Source organism: Hemicordylus capensis, chromosome 5 (genome assembly GCF_027244095.1).
Source record: "Hemicordylus capensis ecotype Gifberg chromosome 5, rHemCap1.1.pri, whole genome shotgun sequence".
Classification (NCBI taxonomy): Eukaryota; Metazoa; Chordata; class Lepidosauria; order Squamata; family Cordylidae; genus Hemicordylus; species Hemicordylus capensis.
Window position 1 is genome coordinate 34,688,329 of NC_069661.1, and position 18,676 is coordinate 34,707,004.

An 18,676-nucleotide genomic window follows, 5' to 3' on the forward strand; every position below is an offset into this window, starting at 1 on the left:
TGGGTGGTATAACCACAGCAAAGCAAAAAGTCATACAATCCATCAAACCATAGCAACAATAAAATAACCAGTTAAAAATATAGCAATTAAACATAGCAGCAATAATATACATTTTATAGTCCCTGCTAACTTGGCAAAGAGGCACCTTTTAAACATGGTGATTCTCTTTATTTATTTTATTTTTATTTATACTGCCCCAAACCAAAGTCTCGGGGCAGTTACAATATTCTTTAGTATTATTTAGCAGGGGGAGAGTAACTGGCCCTATCCACCCCCAGCACAGTACCTCCAGTGACTGTTGCTGGTGTCTATCTGATGTTTCTTTTTAGATTGTAAGCCCTTTGGGGACAGGGAGCCATCTTTCTCTCTATTTCTCTCTGTAAACCTCCCTGAGCCATTTTTGGAAGGGCAGAATAGAAATTGAAGGAAGGAAGGAAGGCAGGAAGGAAAGCACATACCACAGAAGGAACATAATGTCATACAAATCCAAGCAGATGAAAATAGTTAAAAACCTATAAAAACACAAAACAAGAAATCATAAAATCATGCCACTAAAATAAAAACTGCAACTTATATTTCAGAATGCCCTCAGCAAGCCACAGCATTTTCTTCCCCAAAAACCCTCTTCAAACATTAATTGCTACAGAGAGAAAGCGAGCAACCTATGTGGTGACATATTTCTCATGTTCACACAACAGATATATCCCTACTCCATTGGCTAACATGGTTTCATAGTTCTGCAGGATTTGCCCTAGATACAATTCTCTTCCTCTCTTATACAGCAGATACTGAGTAACAGTGTGTGTGCTTCTAGAGACCACAACGGCTGGGGTGCTCATGATAGATATCTTCCCTCTACCTGTAGAATAGATGAAGGCATCAAGTTTAAACGGGCTTTCGTAAAGGCCATCTGCTCCATACAATTTTGAATCTTGGTAAGATAATGTAGTAGAGCAAAGGGAGCACAAGAAAAATGTCTATAGAATGATAAATAAGCGGGCCAATACATTAGAAATAAAATAAAATATTGGTAGTGTTTTTAGAATGAGAATCAGAACCGCTGGTCGGGTTGCATGATTGAGTTTATCTATTTGTGTGTACCCCACTGTTCAGTAATTTTTTGTGATCTCCACTTGGCAATATGCCAGACCAAGCCAACCCAACCCAACCCAACCTGAAGCTGACACACACATGGAAAATTAGCCTGTAAGGGAGACGAAAAGGCCTAGAACTCTTCTTCCTGACAGCTGATTATCCAGGTGCAGAGAACCTTTTCTATATGCAGTGAAACCACATGAACCTGCCCTACCTGCCAAGGCCAGCTTTTAAAGCCGTTGTCCTCTGGTTTCCCCTGGCTTCAGAAATTGATCAAGTGGTGAACACAGAAAGAGCTGGTCACCTGGCACCGACTTTGTCATTGACAAGCTGATTTCAAATCCCAGATTACAGATTGTGGCTTCATGTCAGGTTGGGGCATTGCCAAGTGGAGATCACTGAAAAATCCTGGGTTCACATGACACGCTCTGCGGGAGTGGATGTGCCGCTAGAATTCCCGATTTTTGTCTGACATTAGATTCATCATGTGAAGAGCTCCATTATGCTCAGTGCACAAACAGCAGTACACTTCCTATCTGTGAAGAAAAAAAATGGGGGAAAGTTTCACTACTAAAGTGAACGCATTCACAATTCACAGAGAAACATGTATGTGTGTACGGACACCGGTGTGCACATACAATGCAATGTCTGAATCTGCCTGTTCACTATATAGTTTTTCAATACTGTCCATAAGTTTTTTGTAAGAATAGCCTCTGCCTTGTTGTTCTCTGTATGACTTCATTCCATCGCCTGCCATCTGCAGGGGCAGTGGATGCTGTCAGAATTAAATGAGCTGCATTAATTTGAGCATAAAGGATTGGCAGTGAGCTGTGAAGAGATAAGTGCAGATTTATAGCCCTCGAATTATGGGAGGAGAACTGATCTTGCGGCAAGCACGAATTGTCTCCTTTGCTAAGCAGAGTCTACCCTGGTTTGCATTTGAATGGGAGACTACATGTGCGAGCACTGTAAGATATTCTCCTTAGGGGATGAGACCGCTCTGGGAAGAGCATCTGCATGCTTGCAGGCAGAAGGTTACAAGTTCCCTCCCTGACATCTCCAAGATAGGGCTGAGAGAGACTCCTTGGGGAACCTGCTGCCGTTCTGTGTGGACAATACTGAACTAGATTGACCAATGGTCTGGCTCAGTATATGGCAGCTTCCTTTGTTCTTTGTTCAATCCCTGGCATTTCCAGGCAAGGCTGGGAAAGAGCCCTGCTGAAACCCTGGAGAGCCTTTGCCAGTCAGTGTAGACCAGGCCTGCTCAACTTAGCCCCCTACCAGCTGTTTTTGAACTACAACTCCCATAATCCCCATCCACAGTGGCCAATAGCCAGGAATTATGGGAATTGTAGGCCAACATCTGCAGGAGGGCTGGGACTGAGTAGCCCTGGTATAGACAATATTGAGCTTGATGGACTAATGGTTTGACTTGGTATAAGGCAACTTCCTATGTTCCTATCCTATGAATTTTGATTAAATCCACAAGAAGGTGATAGGGCTGAAGAAATATCACCAATGAATAGTCAGCTGTATTTTCTGCACAATTGACATCACAAGTTGTTACACATCTTTACACATTACACACACACACACACACTCAGATTGCAGTGCTAAAGGGTGCGTGCTAAAAATGCAACTAATCGGAGAAGAGTGGTTATCGCTGGGTAATGTGACTGGGCAGAATTAGGTGGCTTGAACTTGGTAGCATTTAATGCTCCAGGGAGTCATTATCTCCCAGCAAACCTACTATCTTTCAAACCATATTGCTCAGTTGTGTTATACAGAAATGCAAGTGAAGAGCTGCTTATCTCGTGGGCAGCTATCCAAAGTGTAACTGTGGAAGAAATGGCACTTCGGGCCTCCCTCTTTCCAGTCCTGAAGCAGCTTTCAAAGATTTGCATTCAGGCAAGTTTTCTGCAGAAAACACTAAAAATTTTAAGCCTTTGAAACAAAAAAACAACCACCCTTGTGCAGCACAAGCAGAGTTCTATACTTGTTGCAGCATCAAGCAGGGAAACAGAGCAGAGTTCTTAAGTGGTAAAATTCTGGGACCTGGGTGGGGCCTTAGGCAGAGCCTGTAGAAAAATGCTCCATTCATCGAAGCTGTGCACTTCTTACACGTGCTTAAAAGTGCCCTAATCCAAGCAGCACCCTCTGCACATGATAGGAGGTCCCCTACGGACTGCAATACAATCCAGACTGCAATCGTGCCACCATCAGAAAGCAGGAAATAACCTTCATGCAGTAATTCAAGGAAATGAGCCAAGCCACAGTCTTCAGGCCAATAGCCCTATTCAGAGGCGATTTAGAGATGCTGTACACAAGTACATGTGTTTAAAGCCGGCCCAGAAGTTTTATGGCCCTGCTTTAGATGCTTGTGCTCATGTACAGCGACTTTAAATTGTGTCTGCATAGAGCTAATGTGTTCAACAAATGAACTATAATACAGAAAACACACCAAATACTCTCTTTGTCAAAGAAATGAGCATATGGGAAACATAAACTCTTACCCATTCTTGCATAGATGCATATATATACATGGGATAGGACCCAGATGCTTGCTTGCTTGCTTATTTATTTATTTATTTATTTAATTGTTAAATTTATATACCACCTTTCATTAAAAACAATCCCAAGGTGGTTTACAAAAGTTAAAAAAAATACAATAAAAATGACAATTAAAATATTAAGCTAAAAATATAAAACAAATCTAATTTAAAATCTATAAAATACAAAGATATAAACTATACACAGGTAAAAACACAGAGAACAATCATGTAAAAGCCTGGATAAAAAGCCAAGATTTAACAAGCTTTCTAAAAGCTGTGATGGAGTCCGAGGAGCGAATGGCCACTGGGAGAGCATTCCAAAGTCTAGGGGCAGCAACAGAGAAGGCCCTGTCCTCACACACCCACCCCCCCAGAAACAAACAGAGACCCCGTGGGGCACTGGCCTAGACCTGGAATGGTTGCTACTGTTCAGGGGTGTACCAAGGTTGGAGTGGGCCCAGAGATGAGATTTTAAAATGGGCTGCCAGCCCCACTGCCTTCCTTTCCTTCTGGCCCCATGTCTCTGCTGCAAAACATCATTAGGGACACGTGTAATATAGTGTAGCAGATTAACAGAGGACAGGAGACCACAGTTACAAGGTGTAAACAGCAGCAGAACTAAATAATACAACAGTATCAGCTTTGTGAAATACAAGAGGGCAATTCATGCTTGCTACCACAAGACCAGCTCTCCTCCCCTTCTGTGAGTTCCAAAGGAAGCTTCTGTTCCAAGCTGAACAATTTTTATCAGGGCTGTAGCATGGCGAGATTTAAAAACAACAACAACAACAACAACATTTTTCATTTGGAAAAGGCAGGTGAAGGGATATCCAGGCAAACCAGTTTAAGATTAGCAAACAATCAGGAAGGATGTTCCCCCTCCCCTGCCAATTTTTAAAAAATTAATGTGGTGTTAATGTTTCTTTATCTATTATGAATGATCTTTTAATGAATTTTTAATGTGTTATGTTTTTAATTCTGTACGCTGCCTAGAGATTTTTATACTAGGCGGTATATACATTCAAAAAATAAATAAATATAACAACAACAACACTAGGCTAGTTCCACTTTTCTCCAACCCTCAAGTATTGTGAGCCATTCTGGGAGCAAGGAACATTTTTTTGAGAACTTGTTTGGTTGAAAAACAATTGAATGCATTTTCAACCCCCTGCCACCACCCCCTCTTCCCTGCTTTAAGGGCGGGGGAGGGTGCACTTACCCCTCTGTCCGCTTTCCCCCCGCCAGTGCTAAAAGTCCACTGGGGTGGCAGCATACCTCCCTGCCGCCCCGTTGCCACCTTTACCGGAAGTAGGCAGAAGTATCCGACGTGCCTGCCTGTGCTGGATGCATGTGCGTGCACATCGCAAGCACAGGTGCGCACGTCAGGCACATGCAGGCACGTTGGATACTTCCACCTACTTCCAGGGAGGAGTAAGTGCACCCTCCCCCACCCTTAAAGCAGTAGTCCTCCCCCCCTCCCCCACCTTTGAACCTCCCCCTCCCGGTTCTGTGTACATCCCTAATGCTGGAGGGACATGTGTTGCAGGGGATGCTCTTGCCTTCATCCAGGCTGGCATCAGGGCTCAGCCTACCTGGCCCTGGCCCAGGGCCATTTGAGGGCTGTGGCCAACCCCTGAGGCCCAGGTGGGAAATGATGGCAACTACCAGTGCTACTTTTGAGAAGCGCTTAAGATGTTGCCATCGCCACTACTGCCAATAACACAAGCCTCCTCTAAGCCCTTGTGGGGAGCTTAGCTTAGCAGTGGCGGTGGTGACAGCTCAGAGGTAGCATTATAGGGGAAAAGATGGCAGCTGACAGTGTGGCTGTTGGAAAGTGTTTCTACCACCATCATTGCTGTAGTAAGCCCCTACAGGGATTTGGTCTCCTAGTGGAGACCAGAGTGCTCTTTGGCAGCCATGCTGGTGGCTGCCAACTTCCTTGACCTATAATGTAATGCTCATACACCTACCGTTGCGTCCAGTGGGGCAATGATGGAGGCGGGACATTGAATTATAGGGGGGAAAAGATGGCAGCTGGGCTGCCCTCCCCACCTGCCCCAGTACCATTACAAACCTTCTTCTGGTACAAGGCTTCATGCCCTGTTTGTGGGCTGCCCAGGCCCTACGGGTATACTTGAATCATGGTTTGAGTACCGGTTAGGAGCGGGAGCTTTAAGAAAGAGGAGAGCAGTTCCTTACCTGCTTTCCTCCACCCCATTCAGGTTCCTGCTGGGGTGGCACTCAGCCCAAGTACCCTCATGTGGCGCCAGCATGCACACGGCCCCCGTGCATGCTCAGGCACCATTTGTGTGGCCAGCAACACCATGTTGACTACACAAATGGTGCCTGCACGTGCATGGATGCCATGTGTGTGTTCTGGCCCCATGCGGGGGTACTTGGGCCGAGCACCGCCGCAGCAGGAAGCTGCATGGGGCAGCACAGAGCAGGTAAGGACCTGCTCTCCTCTTTCTTAAAGTTCCTGCTCCCCACTCCCCAAACCATGGTTCAAGCACACCACTAACAGGTACATCTATGGAAACAGAAGGCTGGACTTGATGGGTCTTTGGTCTGATCCACCAGGGCAGTTCTCATGTTTTTACAATGCAAGGAATACCCTGCTCCACTTTCAGGAACTCATTTGTTTACTTAATATGGCTTTGTTTAAATTGCAGCGGAAAACCAAATCTACTGGATATGGGGTCCCTGATGATCAAACCGATACAGCGCGTGATGAAATATCCGTTGTTACTATGTGAGCTCTTGAATTCCACTCCCTTGTCCCACCCAGACCACAAAGCCCTGCAGGATGCCTTGGCCGCTGTGAAAGGTCTGAATATGAACATCAATGAACTTAAAAGAAGAAAAGATTTAGGTAAGTAGTTGACAATGATGGGGAGCAATAGTGTCAGACCTCCTAAGTCATTTCTAGATGCTACAGGGCATCTCTAGCAAGGTTTGTAGTCATGGCTCAGACCTGAAAAATGTGGAGAGAATCTTTAGACTGGCTGGGACCATTGTGGAGGTAGCAGCATCCATTCTAGGAAATGCACTTGTGAAAGGGTCCTGAGTCACATAATGGGATTGGTTTTTTGCCTTTATTTGTTCTGTTTAAAGTGAGCCATGTCAACATAATACTTGTAAAAGTTCCCTTTTGGAGGAAAGGGTTCTATGAATAAAGTGGGAGATGTATCTGGAACTTAGGTGGTTCCATCATTCTTTTGGTGATGGCCAAAATGGGGATCTAGAGACCCTATTCCAAGTGCTGAAACAAATTGCCCTCACAGTTGGCACCAATGGCAAACAAGGGGGCAAGCCACCTCCCAGACAAGTAGCTTTCCCACCTTCCCACCCCATTAATAGACCTGGGTGGCTACTAGAAGAAAAGAGAAATGTACAATATATATTAATGTAGAACATTTCTCTTTTTGAATGCTTAACATGTAGGACAAAGTTTCCCCCCTTCCCCACGAATTGTACTTTCCCCCTTCCATGGCCCCCACAATACTTCCCACCCCCGGGTGTTACCCTTGACATCCCTTTGCAACTGTCTTCTTTGCACTAGTAGCTCATGGAAATCATATCTGGAAGCACCCATAGAATAACTTCTTCATGTGGAAGTCTGTTTCACATAACTGATTGCCTTTGTACGTAGTCCGGAAACTGCAGTTGGTATAGAAAGCAGCAGCCAAGTTGGTCTCTGGGTCATCTCGAAGAAACCATATTACTCCTATATTAAAAAAAATACACTGGCTAACAATAAGTTTCCAGGCAAAATACAAGGTGTTGGAAATAACGTATTAATTAATTAAGATGATGATGATGATGATAATAATAATAGTTTGTACAACTTGTTCAAATCGGAATGCTGAGGATATTGCTGGCAACTAGTTATTCTGTGTGAATGTATTAATAAATTGAAGATTATTATAGTGGGAATGGATTGTTACAAATATGAATACGAAGAATATTTATATACCACTTTTCAACCTGTCCCCAAAGGGCTCACAATCTAAAAAGAAACATAAGATAGACACCGCTTTTCAATAAAGGTTCCCAAAGCAGTTTACATAGTCATACATACATACATAAAATGGCTCCCTGTCCCCAAAGGGCTCACAATAAAAAAAGGAACATAAACCAGCAACAGCCACTGGAGGGATGCTGTGCTGGGGATGGATAGGGCCAGTTGCTCCCCACCTTCAATAAAGAGAATCAGCACTTTTAAAAGGTGCCTCTTTGCTCAGTTAGCAGGGGACTGCTGAAGGTGAGGACCAGCCCCTGCTGTTTGTTCCCAGAGTTTGATATTCTGAGGTACACTGTCTCGGAACATGGAAGTTTCTTTCAGCTATTATAGATAGGAACATAGGAAGCTGCCATATACTGAGTCAGACCATTCGTCTATCTAGCTCAGTATTGTCTTCACAGACTGGCAGCAGCTTCTCCAAGGTTGCAGGCAGGAATCTCTCTTGGAGAAGCCAGGGAGAGAACTTGAAACCTTCTGCTCTTCCCAGAGCGGCTCCATCCCCTGAGAGGAATATCTTGATAACCACCATTACACTTCATAAACACTATAGAACTATTCACTGTGCATAAGCTCATTCGTACGCAGGGAATAAATCCCAAAACTAGAAAGGAAATTTGGATTTCATCCTTCTCATCTAACCTAATGCCAAGAAGACTGAAATATTAAATGTACCTCTGGTCTATTGTTCGATGCTTGCATTTGCTTAGGGCATATATAAAAGGCATTTCTCTTGTTATGTTTGAGTTTCTATCAGGCAGCCTCACTAGGGATTTAGATTGCAAAGGCATGAAAATTATTATAGCACACAGGATTATACATTCTGCAATAAATAGCATCAGTGACGCTACTGCAAACAACAGGAGCAATTAGAGAGATGGGTTTTTAAAAGCTTATATAGTCATAAGGATTTTCATCGTCTCTGCTGTTTCCAAAAGTATAGCCAGTAGCCTCCATCTCTTTGACTTTCTCTCTCTCTCTGGGCTCATGTGGCTTTAGATAAAACTAGGGCCTTATATGTGCCCTATACACGCAGATAGTCATTGCTGGTGTAATTTGTCTAATTGCAGTGCTGAAGTACAAGAAGAATGATGACGATGAATCTCTGAAAGAAAAATTCTCAAGACTGAATATTCACTCCATTAGTAAAAAATCCAAGAGAGTCACTGGCCACCTGAAAATCCTGACCGGAGGAGAACCTCAGGTATTTAGTTGTCTAGCCCTACAGAGGATCTAAAAAGGTTAATGGCAACAGTTCTGATCCAGGAAATTGAGATTCTGTGCTCACACATAACCAGATGAACTGAACTCGCATAAATCTAGTTATTTGGCATCGTAGGTTGAGATGAAGATTTGGGTTTTGTCCGACGGGACTGGATCTTAGAAAATATGGCAGTGTTGGAAGAGTAGAGTGGAGTGATGTTAAGAGGGAAAACATGGAATTGATTTCCAGAGGGCTAACTGTGATAGTCTGTTGCAGAGAACAGGAAAAACAAGTCTCATAGCAGCAAGTTTTCCCACTTAGGTAGAGTACCTCTAAATTTCAATACGAATTTAACCACCAAAGGCAATAACACTGTAGGATGGCATATACTCCAGTGCCTTGTTTCTTATTTTACTCTTTCCCATAAAAAAAGTTAAAAGTTAAAAAAAAGGTGTTGATTGCAGCTGGCTTCATACTTAATGCAACCCTCAGGTTTTTTAGAGTGTTTGATTAACTCAAGGTACTTGTTATCTCCAAACCAGTAGTATCCTTCCGGTTCTATTCATTCCAAAGCTGTTTGTAGAGATATTGAGAAAAGTGAGCACTTGGTCTATTACAAATATAGAAAATATATTGGGGCCATTCACACCACTCAACTGGGCAGGCGGGAGGCTTCACAAACCTTGCATCCCCCCCCTCCCGCCCCTGCCCCAGACAATCATGCTGGGCTGGGTGGGAGCACAGAGCACGCTCCCACATGATCAGCGCTGCTCCATACAACACAGAGCAGGGCGGGTCACTCTGAGGCTGGGGCTTGTTGTTCCGGCCTCCAGGTATCCCACAGTGCACTGCATGCTGAGTGCGGGGCACTGGGGGATTGCCCCAGGGGATGGGTGCTCTAGGCCCCTGTCTCTGTGTCAGCGCAAACGGCAAGCAGCCTGTGCTAACACATGCTGACCTCTTCGCCCAGGTTAGCGCTTGCATCCTTAACCTGGGCTAAGAGCTGGGCTTGGGCACTGGCTTTGGTGCTACGGCACTGCCGGAATCCCAGTGGTTCTCACGGGCAGCCAAGCCCAGGCTTGCCTGTCTAATCCTGGGCTTGGTTACTCATGAGAACAGCTTCATTGTGTGCTCAGCCTCTAGGTTCCTTTCTTTCAAGAAATGGAAGGAACCGGCTCTGGTCATGACATCATTGCTACAGCAGTGTGTGTGTGTGTGTGTGGGGGGGTGTCTCTTTGTACTTTGTGCATAGTGCTTTCAGTTTCTCATACAGTGAAACAGGGGTTGTCAGATCCCTGGTATCCCTATTGGTATAAACTGCAACTTTAAACGATATTACAATCGTGGATGAAACACGACAGGTCCCTTCACCTTTTAAGGCTGAGCCTGATCTGGAACATGGAGTTGCAGAACATTGATTGACATCCTGACTAGATTTACCAGACGGAGTCCTATTGGAATTTAAAGCAAAGCTAAAGTGTGCCCTCAAGTCGGTGTCGACTCCTGGCAACCACAGAGCCCTGTGGTTGCCCTTGGTAGAATACAGGAGGGGTTTGCCATTGCCTTTTCCCGTGCAGTATGAGATGATGCCTTTCAGCATCTTCCTATATCGCTGCTGCCCAATATAGATGTTTCCCATAGTCTGGGAAACACCTATATTGGGCAGCAGTGATATTCCCATAGCAGCGATATTCCCCTGTATTCCCATAGTCTGGGAAACACACCAGCGGGGATTCGAACCAGCAACCTCTGGCTTGCTAGTCAAGTGATTTCCCTGCCATGCCATTAGGTGTCAGTTTAGTAGTCCTTTAAAGTAACTCCTGAGTGGTACCATTGAATAATTTAGTTAGGAGGTCAGCCACTGAACACGTTTTATGATTTTCTTCCCTCTCAAAGGGGGTATCATCCACCCAGTTCCTTCTGGGGGTTGAAGACTAACATATTTATTTGGGTCTAAGCTTTTCTAGGCTAGAGCCCACTTTGTTGGATGCATGATGTGTTATCCTCAGTTGCCAATACATTTATGTGCACGTGTACAGAAACAAACAGTGAGGCCAAAAGGCCATAAAGTGCAAATCATACAGCCTGTGACATTTCTGTGCAACGTTCAAATTATACAAAACACAGTAGCTGGAACTGACAACAAAATGTAGCTTTTACTATGCTAATTTTATGACTGTAGTGCAAGAGATGACCTTTGTCTTGTTTGAGTCCTAAACATTAGTTAAGTACCCCAGGGGGAGGCCAAAGAACCATGAAAGTAAGTCAGAAAGGTCTCATTCACTCTTCTTGCTTTAGAAGAACTTATACACACTACCCCATTATTTCTGGAGTTCGTATGATCTAGAAACTTGAGAGGGGTATTGTTATTTAATGAAGAAGATTCCTCGGGGCTATTCTCATGATCAGCAAAAATCAGGCTAGGAGAGTCTAGCCCGATTTTTGCTGATCGTGTAAACCACCGGGCTCGCAGGCAAGCCCGGTGGCTTACAGGCGGCTAGCCCGCTTTTGTAGCCCTCCCCAAAGCACAGGTTAGCGGAGCGAGCGCTCCGCAAATCCAGGCTTCCCGATTGTGAGTAGCCGCGGTGCGGCTCCATAGCGCGGCTACTCACAAGTAGATCCCTTGAGGGGAGGCAAAAAGCTGCCTCCTGGCTCCGGGGGTCTCCCCAGTATGCCCTGCACACCCGTACAGGGCATACTGGAGCATCCGGGGGCCACGCAGCCCCCAAGCTCCCCAGCCCCTGCCGGCTCCGTCACAGAGCCGGCAATCACGTGGGCAGCCGATCTGGCCGCCCAGGGCTCCCTCCCTGCTTGTGTGCGGGGAGAGCGGGCTTAGCCTCTCAAGAACCGGGTCTCACTGATCGTTAGACCCAGCTCCTCATGTGCTAGATTTCTGATTCTGTGGTTGTTCAAGACCAACTAAGCAAAGCCTAGTTTATGACCAGGCAGAGGTGCAGCTAGGTAATTTTGGAGCCTGGACCTAGTGGGCTAATGCCCCCCCTTGCAATATATGCATCCTCTCTGCTCACACAGACACACACAGACACAGACACAGACACACACACACAAACACACACCATCTGGCTAATTTTTTTTTTTAAAGACCCACTTGGATGTGCACATTTAGACATTAGGAAAGAACCTGCAGAATAAACAAAGAATAGCAAGCAAGGACTCAGAGAACATTTGTTTCCTGCTTTTCCACCAGCTACATAGTCTTTAGAGCACTTTACAACAGATCATTAAATAAGCAGATAACAATAAAATTCAATGATGTATGTAGCGTGCTAGCTGGGATAAGCAGGAACATTTTATTCCCTTCCATCTTTAGCCCCTTGTTATGCTGTGATCCAAACTCATTGTGGCCTTAAAACTTATATCATATCATTGTATGATGCCATTATATCATACCACAGACACCATGAATATTGCAGCCCCCAGGTTTTTGTGAAAACAGAGGTATTTGCTATCATTTTCCTTGCCAGTATTTAAATAGCAGTGGCAAACACAGATTCAATCCTGCCACTTAAATAAGCAGAATGAACTATACTTTACACCCGAACACGCTCAGGGAAAGATGGAAACATGGTTGTGGTGGTTGTTGTTGTTATCTTTAGAAGAAATTCTGAATAAGATTCTTCCCACTGACCTGCACATACTTCATTTTGCATGGACAGTCCTGCCACTTAGATTAGCTGAATGTACTACATTTACACCAGAATATGCTCAGGGAAAGGTTGTTGTTTTTTTTAAAAAGTATTTTTAGAAGGAATTCTGAATAGGATATGTCCCACTGACCTGCAGATACCACATTTTGCATGGAGACAGTTCTTCTACTCTCCCCTCTTTCTCCCTCCCTTTCACTCATGTGCCAGCCCCAGCAAAGGCAGAGGGGGAGAAACACATTGAAGAAACTCTTTGGAAGGCATGGGCATCAGGGGAAGGAGGGAGAAATGCACTGGCGGCAGCAGGAAGCAGCACATCTTCTCCCATCCCTGTCCCCAGCCCCAACAACTAGTGTGCTTCTTTTCTGCTCCTGCTGCTGTCTCCACCACATTTCTTCTCCTCCTCCCGCCATCCACACCTGTCCAAGCAGCGGTATTTCCTCTCCACTTGCTGGGGCTGGAAGGAACCAGCCCCAGCAAGGGCGGGGGGGGGGGGACGATCGTGGTGGCAGGAACCAGCCTCAGGAGGAATGCTGCCTCTTCAGCGGGCAGCAGGGGAGACAAACATGGTGGTGGCGGCTGCAGGGTGCCCAGAGGTCTGCAACTCCAGTGTGCCTCTGTGTTTCCTTGCCTTACTGGCGTCACCACAGCCATGTTTCTTTCCCCACCGCCTGCACCACCGTCTGCCCCCCCCCCCGAGGAGGCAGCATGTTTGCTGCCTCAGGGAGAGAGGTTGCACTTGCTTGGTTGGCCGCAGGTGCACTGCAATGGCTGGGTGGAAGTGGCTCTTGGCTGGGCAGGCTTCCTATCCAGACAGCCCGACCGCTGCATACCTGGAGGAGGTTGGGCGGGCCACAGGCTGTTGGCTTTGCTGGAGGCTGGCCACACTGATCCCTCACTGCCCCCTGAGCACAGTTGCGCTACCTGTGCTCAGCCTCATGGCACAGGCCAACAGCAGCCCACCACCTGCCTGGGACATAATAAACTCAATTTAGGGGCCCCAAGGCCTACATGAGATTGGACTAGTGCCTCAAAGTCCAGGGGGAATGGCACCTCTGTGGTCATGATTTCTTTTTAATTCTTTTCTTGATGACCAGCCTTTCTCATAAGCAAAGAATACTAGTCATCCGTAGCTTTTGCCAAAACTAATGCTTAGGTGAAATGAAATATGTTGGCACAAGGTCCAGCAGCTGTGGAATATGCCCTTCTTATGTAATTCCAGCTAGACTCGGTAAATACTGCAGTATGTGTGTAGAGTCCTTTCATATTATGGATCTTCCTTTGCACATTTTCTGAATGGGTGTGAAAGAGTAAATGACCTACTAGTCACAAGCATACAACTGATGCCTCCAAGCTGGTCCTTATTGGTCTTGCAGATTCAGAAGACACCAATTAACTGGGACCAAGGACAGTTTTCTTCCTGGTCAAATAGCAGCTGTGGTGTGGTGTTGCTGGGTGGTAGTGGCAGAGGGTGAAAGCCTCCCTCCCCTTCCTATGGTCCTGATCCAGATCAGGCCTTCCACATGTGCTATTTAACAAACACAGGACAAGCACACAGCTGAGTAGTATGTGTTTAAAGTGACATTTAGTTTGACCCTGAATGGTGAGGTGACCGTTGTAGCCTAAAGCATTTCTTACATTTGGGCCATGGACTTTAGGACAGCAAGTGCAGTAGCCCAAGCTCTGAAATGGGTCTCCAATATGAGAGTCGTCTGCTTGAGTTGTGTGCCTTTTTTTATTGTTGTTCTTGCATTAAATAAATTTAATAAATAAATAAATTCCAAACTTTCTGCAAATTGTTTAATATGCTAAGAAATTCAGGTTGTATCTACCCCATAGCAACACACAGCTAATTCTGATGCCAGTTACAATGAAATGTTCTTAATTATAAAGGGAAGTTATTTTTATTTAGACAGTAAGACCTCTCTGTTTTAGTGTTCATTTTGGTAAACACTTCTCAAACTCAAATACTGGAGAAACACTTGGGGGATGGGGCGGAATAATGCCTTTTTTTAACAAGTGAGCAGCCTTTCTACCTTTAATTAGCAGTTCAAAGGACTCACATTTCCCTTCCTGACATCTGCAGTAACTCGTGCAGCATTAGAAGAGAAGACCAGATTTGACATTTCCAAGGTTGTCTTTTCCCCCCTCCCAAGACAGAAAAAGAAAAATGAAGCAAATAAACACCAGTCCCTTTAACAAATCAGGAAAAGTAAGGGTCAGCTGCTGAAATAATAGGAGTCTCTCAGAGTTGGCACTAATATTAACTCCGTGGATGTATAGTAATGAGCATGGGAACAAACGAATGTATGATATAAAATGACACATTGCTCGTTTACATTTTTATTCAAGAGAAGAGAACATCATAAGCATGAAAGCCTATATGACTGTAATAAAATAAACGTCATGCTTCTTATTAAAGAAGTTTCTGACCCCTCCAGCAAGCAAGAAGATATCTTATCAGTCCAGTTAAGATCATTTTTCCCCAATACGACTTGATAACAGTTACACTATTTAGTGTGTACATTCCAAACATGCATTCAGATCAGCTGGGTTTGCATGTTTGTATGATATGCTGCTGAAGGGTGCATAATTCACATTGTATACTGGGATCTGTCATTGTTTGCATTCCGCTTCCTGTTTTTTGTGTGCAAAATCTTTTATCTCATAAAAGAGGCATACACGTTTTCATTATTGATCCAGACTGAAGGTTTGCACTACTCCAGTTCCTACGTGATGTTTCTTTCCCTCACTCTTGCATGCCTTCTTTCCTATCTTTCCCAGCCTTCTTTGTATTTATTTACTCAATTATTTTTGAGACCTACCCCCTCAATCTGCCGAGGGGGGTGGGTGGCAGCATGCTTTCTCTTGCTGCCCCCTCTGGGGGCAACCCATGCCCAACTGCCAGCAAACTGGACCAAATTTGTGTCTGTATTGCCTTCAGACTACAGTTATGCTCATTTCAACATTTATTTTTTTAAAATAAATCAAGCCTGCAGTTCTGGAAGCATATCAGAAGCATACAGCGGTTGGTTCAAGGATGGTGTGGGTCAGAAATGAAATGAAATGACTCGTGACAAGGGTGTTGGTGCAGACACAGCCTAAGGTTAACAACTTTTTATATTAGAATTGAAGTTACCATTCACACTTCACACAGATACATGTTCTTGAGGAAGTTAATATTTCCACTTTTGTTCTGCCAATTACCAGGCTGGTCTCTTATCCTAATCATGCATTTCATATTTTAGGTGAAAGATGAAACTTTTAATAAAGAAGAGAAGTTATTTAGAAGTCTAGAAAAGACAGTAAAACTCTGTGTGAAGAATATTTCATTGTCTCTACAGCATCTGGAGGTGAGTGTAATGTAGGAACTCTAGACATAAAACATTCACAAATTGCAGGCAAATATCATCTCCTTCTGAGTAAGCAGGAACATATGAAGTTGCCTTGTATTGAGTCAGCCCATTTTCCCATTGAGTCTGGTATTGTATGTCTGACTGGCAGTGGCTTCCCTGTCAGACATACGATACATCCAAGCAGAGGTCTTTCCCATCTCTTACTGCTTTTTACTGGAGATGCCAAGGATTGAACCTAGGATCTTTCTACCAGTGAGCTATAGTCCCTTCTAAGTGCAGCTGAAATTTGATCTGATTCCTGGAGATCAGGAATGATATGGATTGCAGAGTTAAATCTCTCCCCTCACACTGAGTATAGCTTTTTTGAAATTTCAGTTTAAAAAAAAATGAAGAGAAATATCTCACAATGATATGAAGTCAAACTTTAGGAATCCATAAGCCCAGTTGCAGGGGAGTAATGGCAGGAGAGAGGGCACGCCCTCAACTCCTGCCTGTGGCTTCCAGCGGCATCTGGTGGGCCACTGTGCGAAACAGGATTCTGGACTAGATGGGCCTTGGGCCTGATCCAGCAGGGCTGTTCTTATGTTCTTATGTTCAGAGGTTCTCAAACATGGGTCTGCAGATGTTGATGGAAAATGCATAAGAAACAAGAAGGTGGCTTGCCTTACACTACAGGTTGCAGGTGGGAAATCCCATTTAGGAGTACTGGATGCTCCTCGATGTGTGAAAAAGCTCACCTTCCTACAAGCAAAAGAAAACAAACTAGCATGTAGGGGAAAATGCATAAGAAACAATAGAAGAACTTGTTTCCTGCTATACTAGTTTTCTACTTGTAGATAACTTTTTAGCTGTATTCTGACATGACACTGTACATGTGTACAGATATCTGTGCACAAGTACTTGTTTTTGTGTGAAAGACTGCACATACATTCATTTTAAAAGTGAACCTGCGTACAGGCCCCCTGAAATGCAGGATATAGATAGGAAGTGTGCTAATTTACGTGCACTGAAGATAACGTGAATAAATAACAGATCTGTATGTGTAGCATACACTGTACACATTGTATGTGTGTTGAACATAATGTGTGAATAGGGCTTCTGTGTAGTAGAGAATTCATAAATGTGATCTCCCTTGTAGTCTAAAGTGATACAGTCCGTTGTGCTTCCTCATTTTGCTGTATGTGTACACAGGTGTAATAATTTTCTAGCTTGCTTACTGTGGATTTCATTAGTTGAGAAATGAATCAGTAAACTGGACATGAAATGATGTGTGTGTCTGTGTGTGTTACCCAGCAACTTGTGTCATTCTTTCATGTCTATTCTCTTTCATGTGCGATTGTGCAAGGTGTCTCACTTTTTCCTTAACATTTCACTTTTTTTGTACATTTCATCACTTTCAGGAGTCTATGCTGTTAGCTGCTCAGAATATGACTGAACTTCAAGATATTCTACATGACAGAGATGATGAGGATAGTGCCTCTTCCAATGTGTTGATTAATGCCGAAAACCCCTTTGAAAGATTTGTAAGTTCTTGGCATATACTGATTTCAAAAGTTACGGGATAGAGAACCCGGGGAAGCTGTATTTCCTTACAAATGGATCATATTCCTTAATAAATCTAGCAGGGAGAAAGTAATTGAATTTTTAGCATAAGTACCTGGGATCCTGATTTACTTCATATAAAAAAATGAAGTTTAAGTGAAGTCTTTATATTCTGAAAACTGAATAAAATTTAAATTAAAAGAAATCCAGTCTTCCACAAGCAGAAGGTAGAAAGACCAAGAAGATTTGGGTTGAGTGGGTTGAGCTGGAGTGCTTGGTTACTAATGAAAACGTATATGTAGTGGGCATAATGGAAACCTGATGGAACAGTGAGCAGGGGTGTGCGAACCGACTCAGTTTGAACCGGGCTAGACGTTGAGCCAGCTCAGCATGACAGGTGCAAGGTTGGACCGGACCAGCCTTGGCCAGTCTGAGTTTAAAACGAACCAGATCTGGTTTGAACTGAGCCAGCTCAGAGCTCTACTGGTAAAGGAACATAGGAAGCTGCCATATACCGAGTCAGACCATTGGTCTATCTAGCTCAGTATTGTCTACACAGACTGGCAGCAGCTTCTCCAAAGTTGCAGGCAGGAATCTCTCTCAGCCCTATTTTGGAGATGCCAGAGAAGAAACTTAGTAACCTAGATGCTCTTCCCAGAGTGGCTCCATCCCCTAAGGGGAATATCTTACAGTGCTCACATGTAGTCTCCCATTCAAATGCCACCAGGGCAGACCCTGCTTAGATAAGGGGATAGGTCATGCTTGCTACCACAAGATCAGCTCTCCTCTCCAGTGAGGATTCCCCTTTACCAGTAAAGGGGCAGGTGGGCTTCTCTAAGGGTACAGTGGGCGAGAAGGGAGTAAGTAAGTACTTAAAAGTCCCTGCTGTTGAAGGGGAGGTGGCAACTTCCCCCAACCCCTGCCGGCCTACCCAAGAGTAGCCTGGGGGCCTCTGCACACACATGGAGGCTATTTTAGTGACCTCCACACATGCACAGAGGCCATTTGCATCACCACATGGTCATGCAAATCACTTCTGTGCATATGCAGAGGTCACTAAAATGGCCTTCTAGTATGTTTAGAGGCCTGAAATGTGCTGCCAGTGGCCCAGGCTCCTCTGGGGTAGGCCAGTGGGGTTTGGGGGAGCTGCCGCCACCTCCACCCCCCGCAGCCACCACTGCAGGCATTTGTAAGTACTTACTCCCCTCCCGCTTGCTCTACCCTTAGGCAATCCCTCCTGC

General features: G+C 44.6%; 1 protein-coding gene across 1 annotated transcript in view; it reads left to right on the forward strand.

The window, feature by feature from the left end:
• The window catches only part of ARHGEF38 (Rho guanine nucleotide exchange factor 38), a 73,056-nt gene that overhangs the window by 38,041 nt on the left and 16,339 nt on the right, over nt 1-18,676 (forward strand). The window contains exons 6-9 of the mRNA XM_053257689.1: nt 6,320-6,519; nt 8,739-8,872; nt 15,786-15,890; nt 17,294-17,416. Coding sequence (XP_053113664.1) covers nt 6,320-6,519; nt 8,739-8,872; nt 15,786-15,890; nt 17,294-17,416 — 562 coding nt within the window. The remainder of the gene's footprint in view (nt 1-6,319; nt 6,520-8,738; nt 8,873-15,785; nt 15,891-17,293; nt 17,417-18,676) is intronic.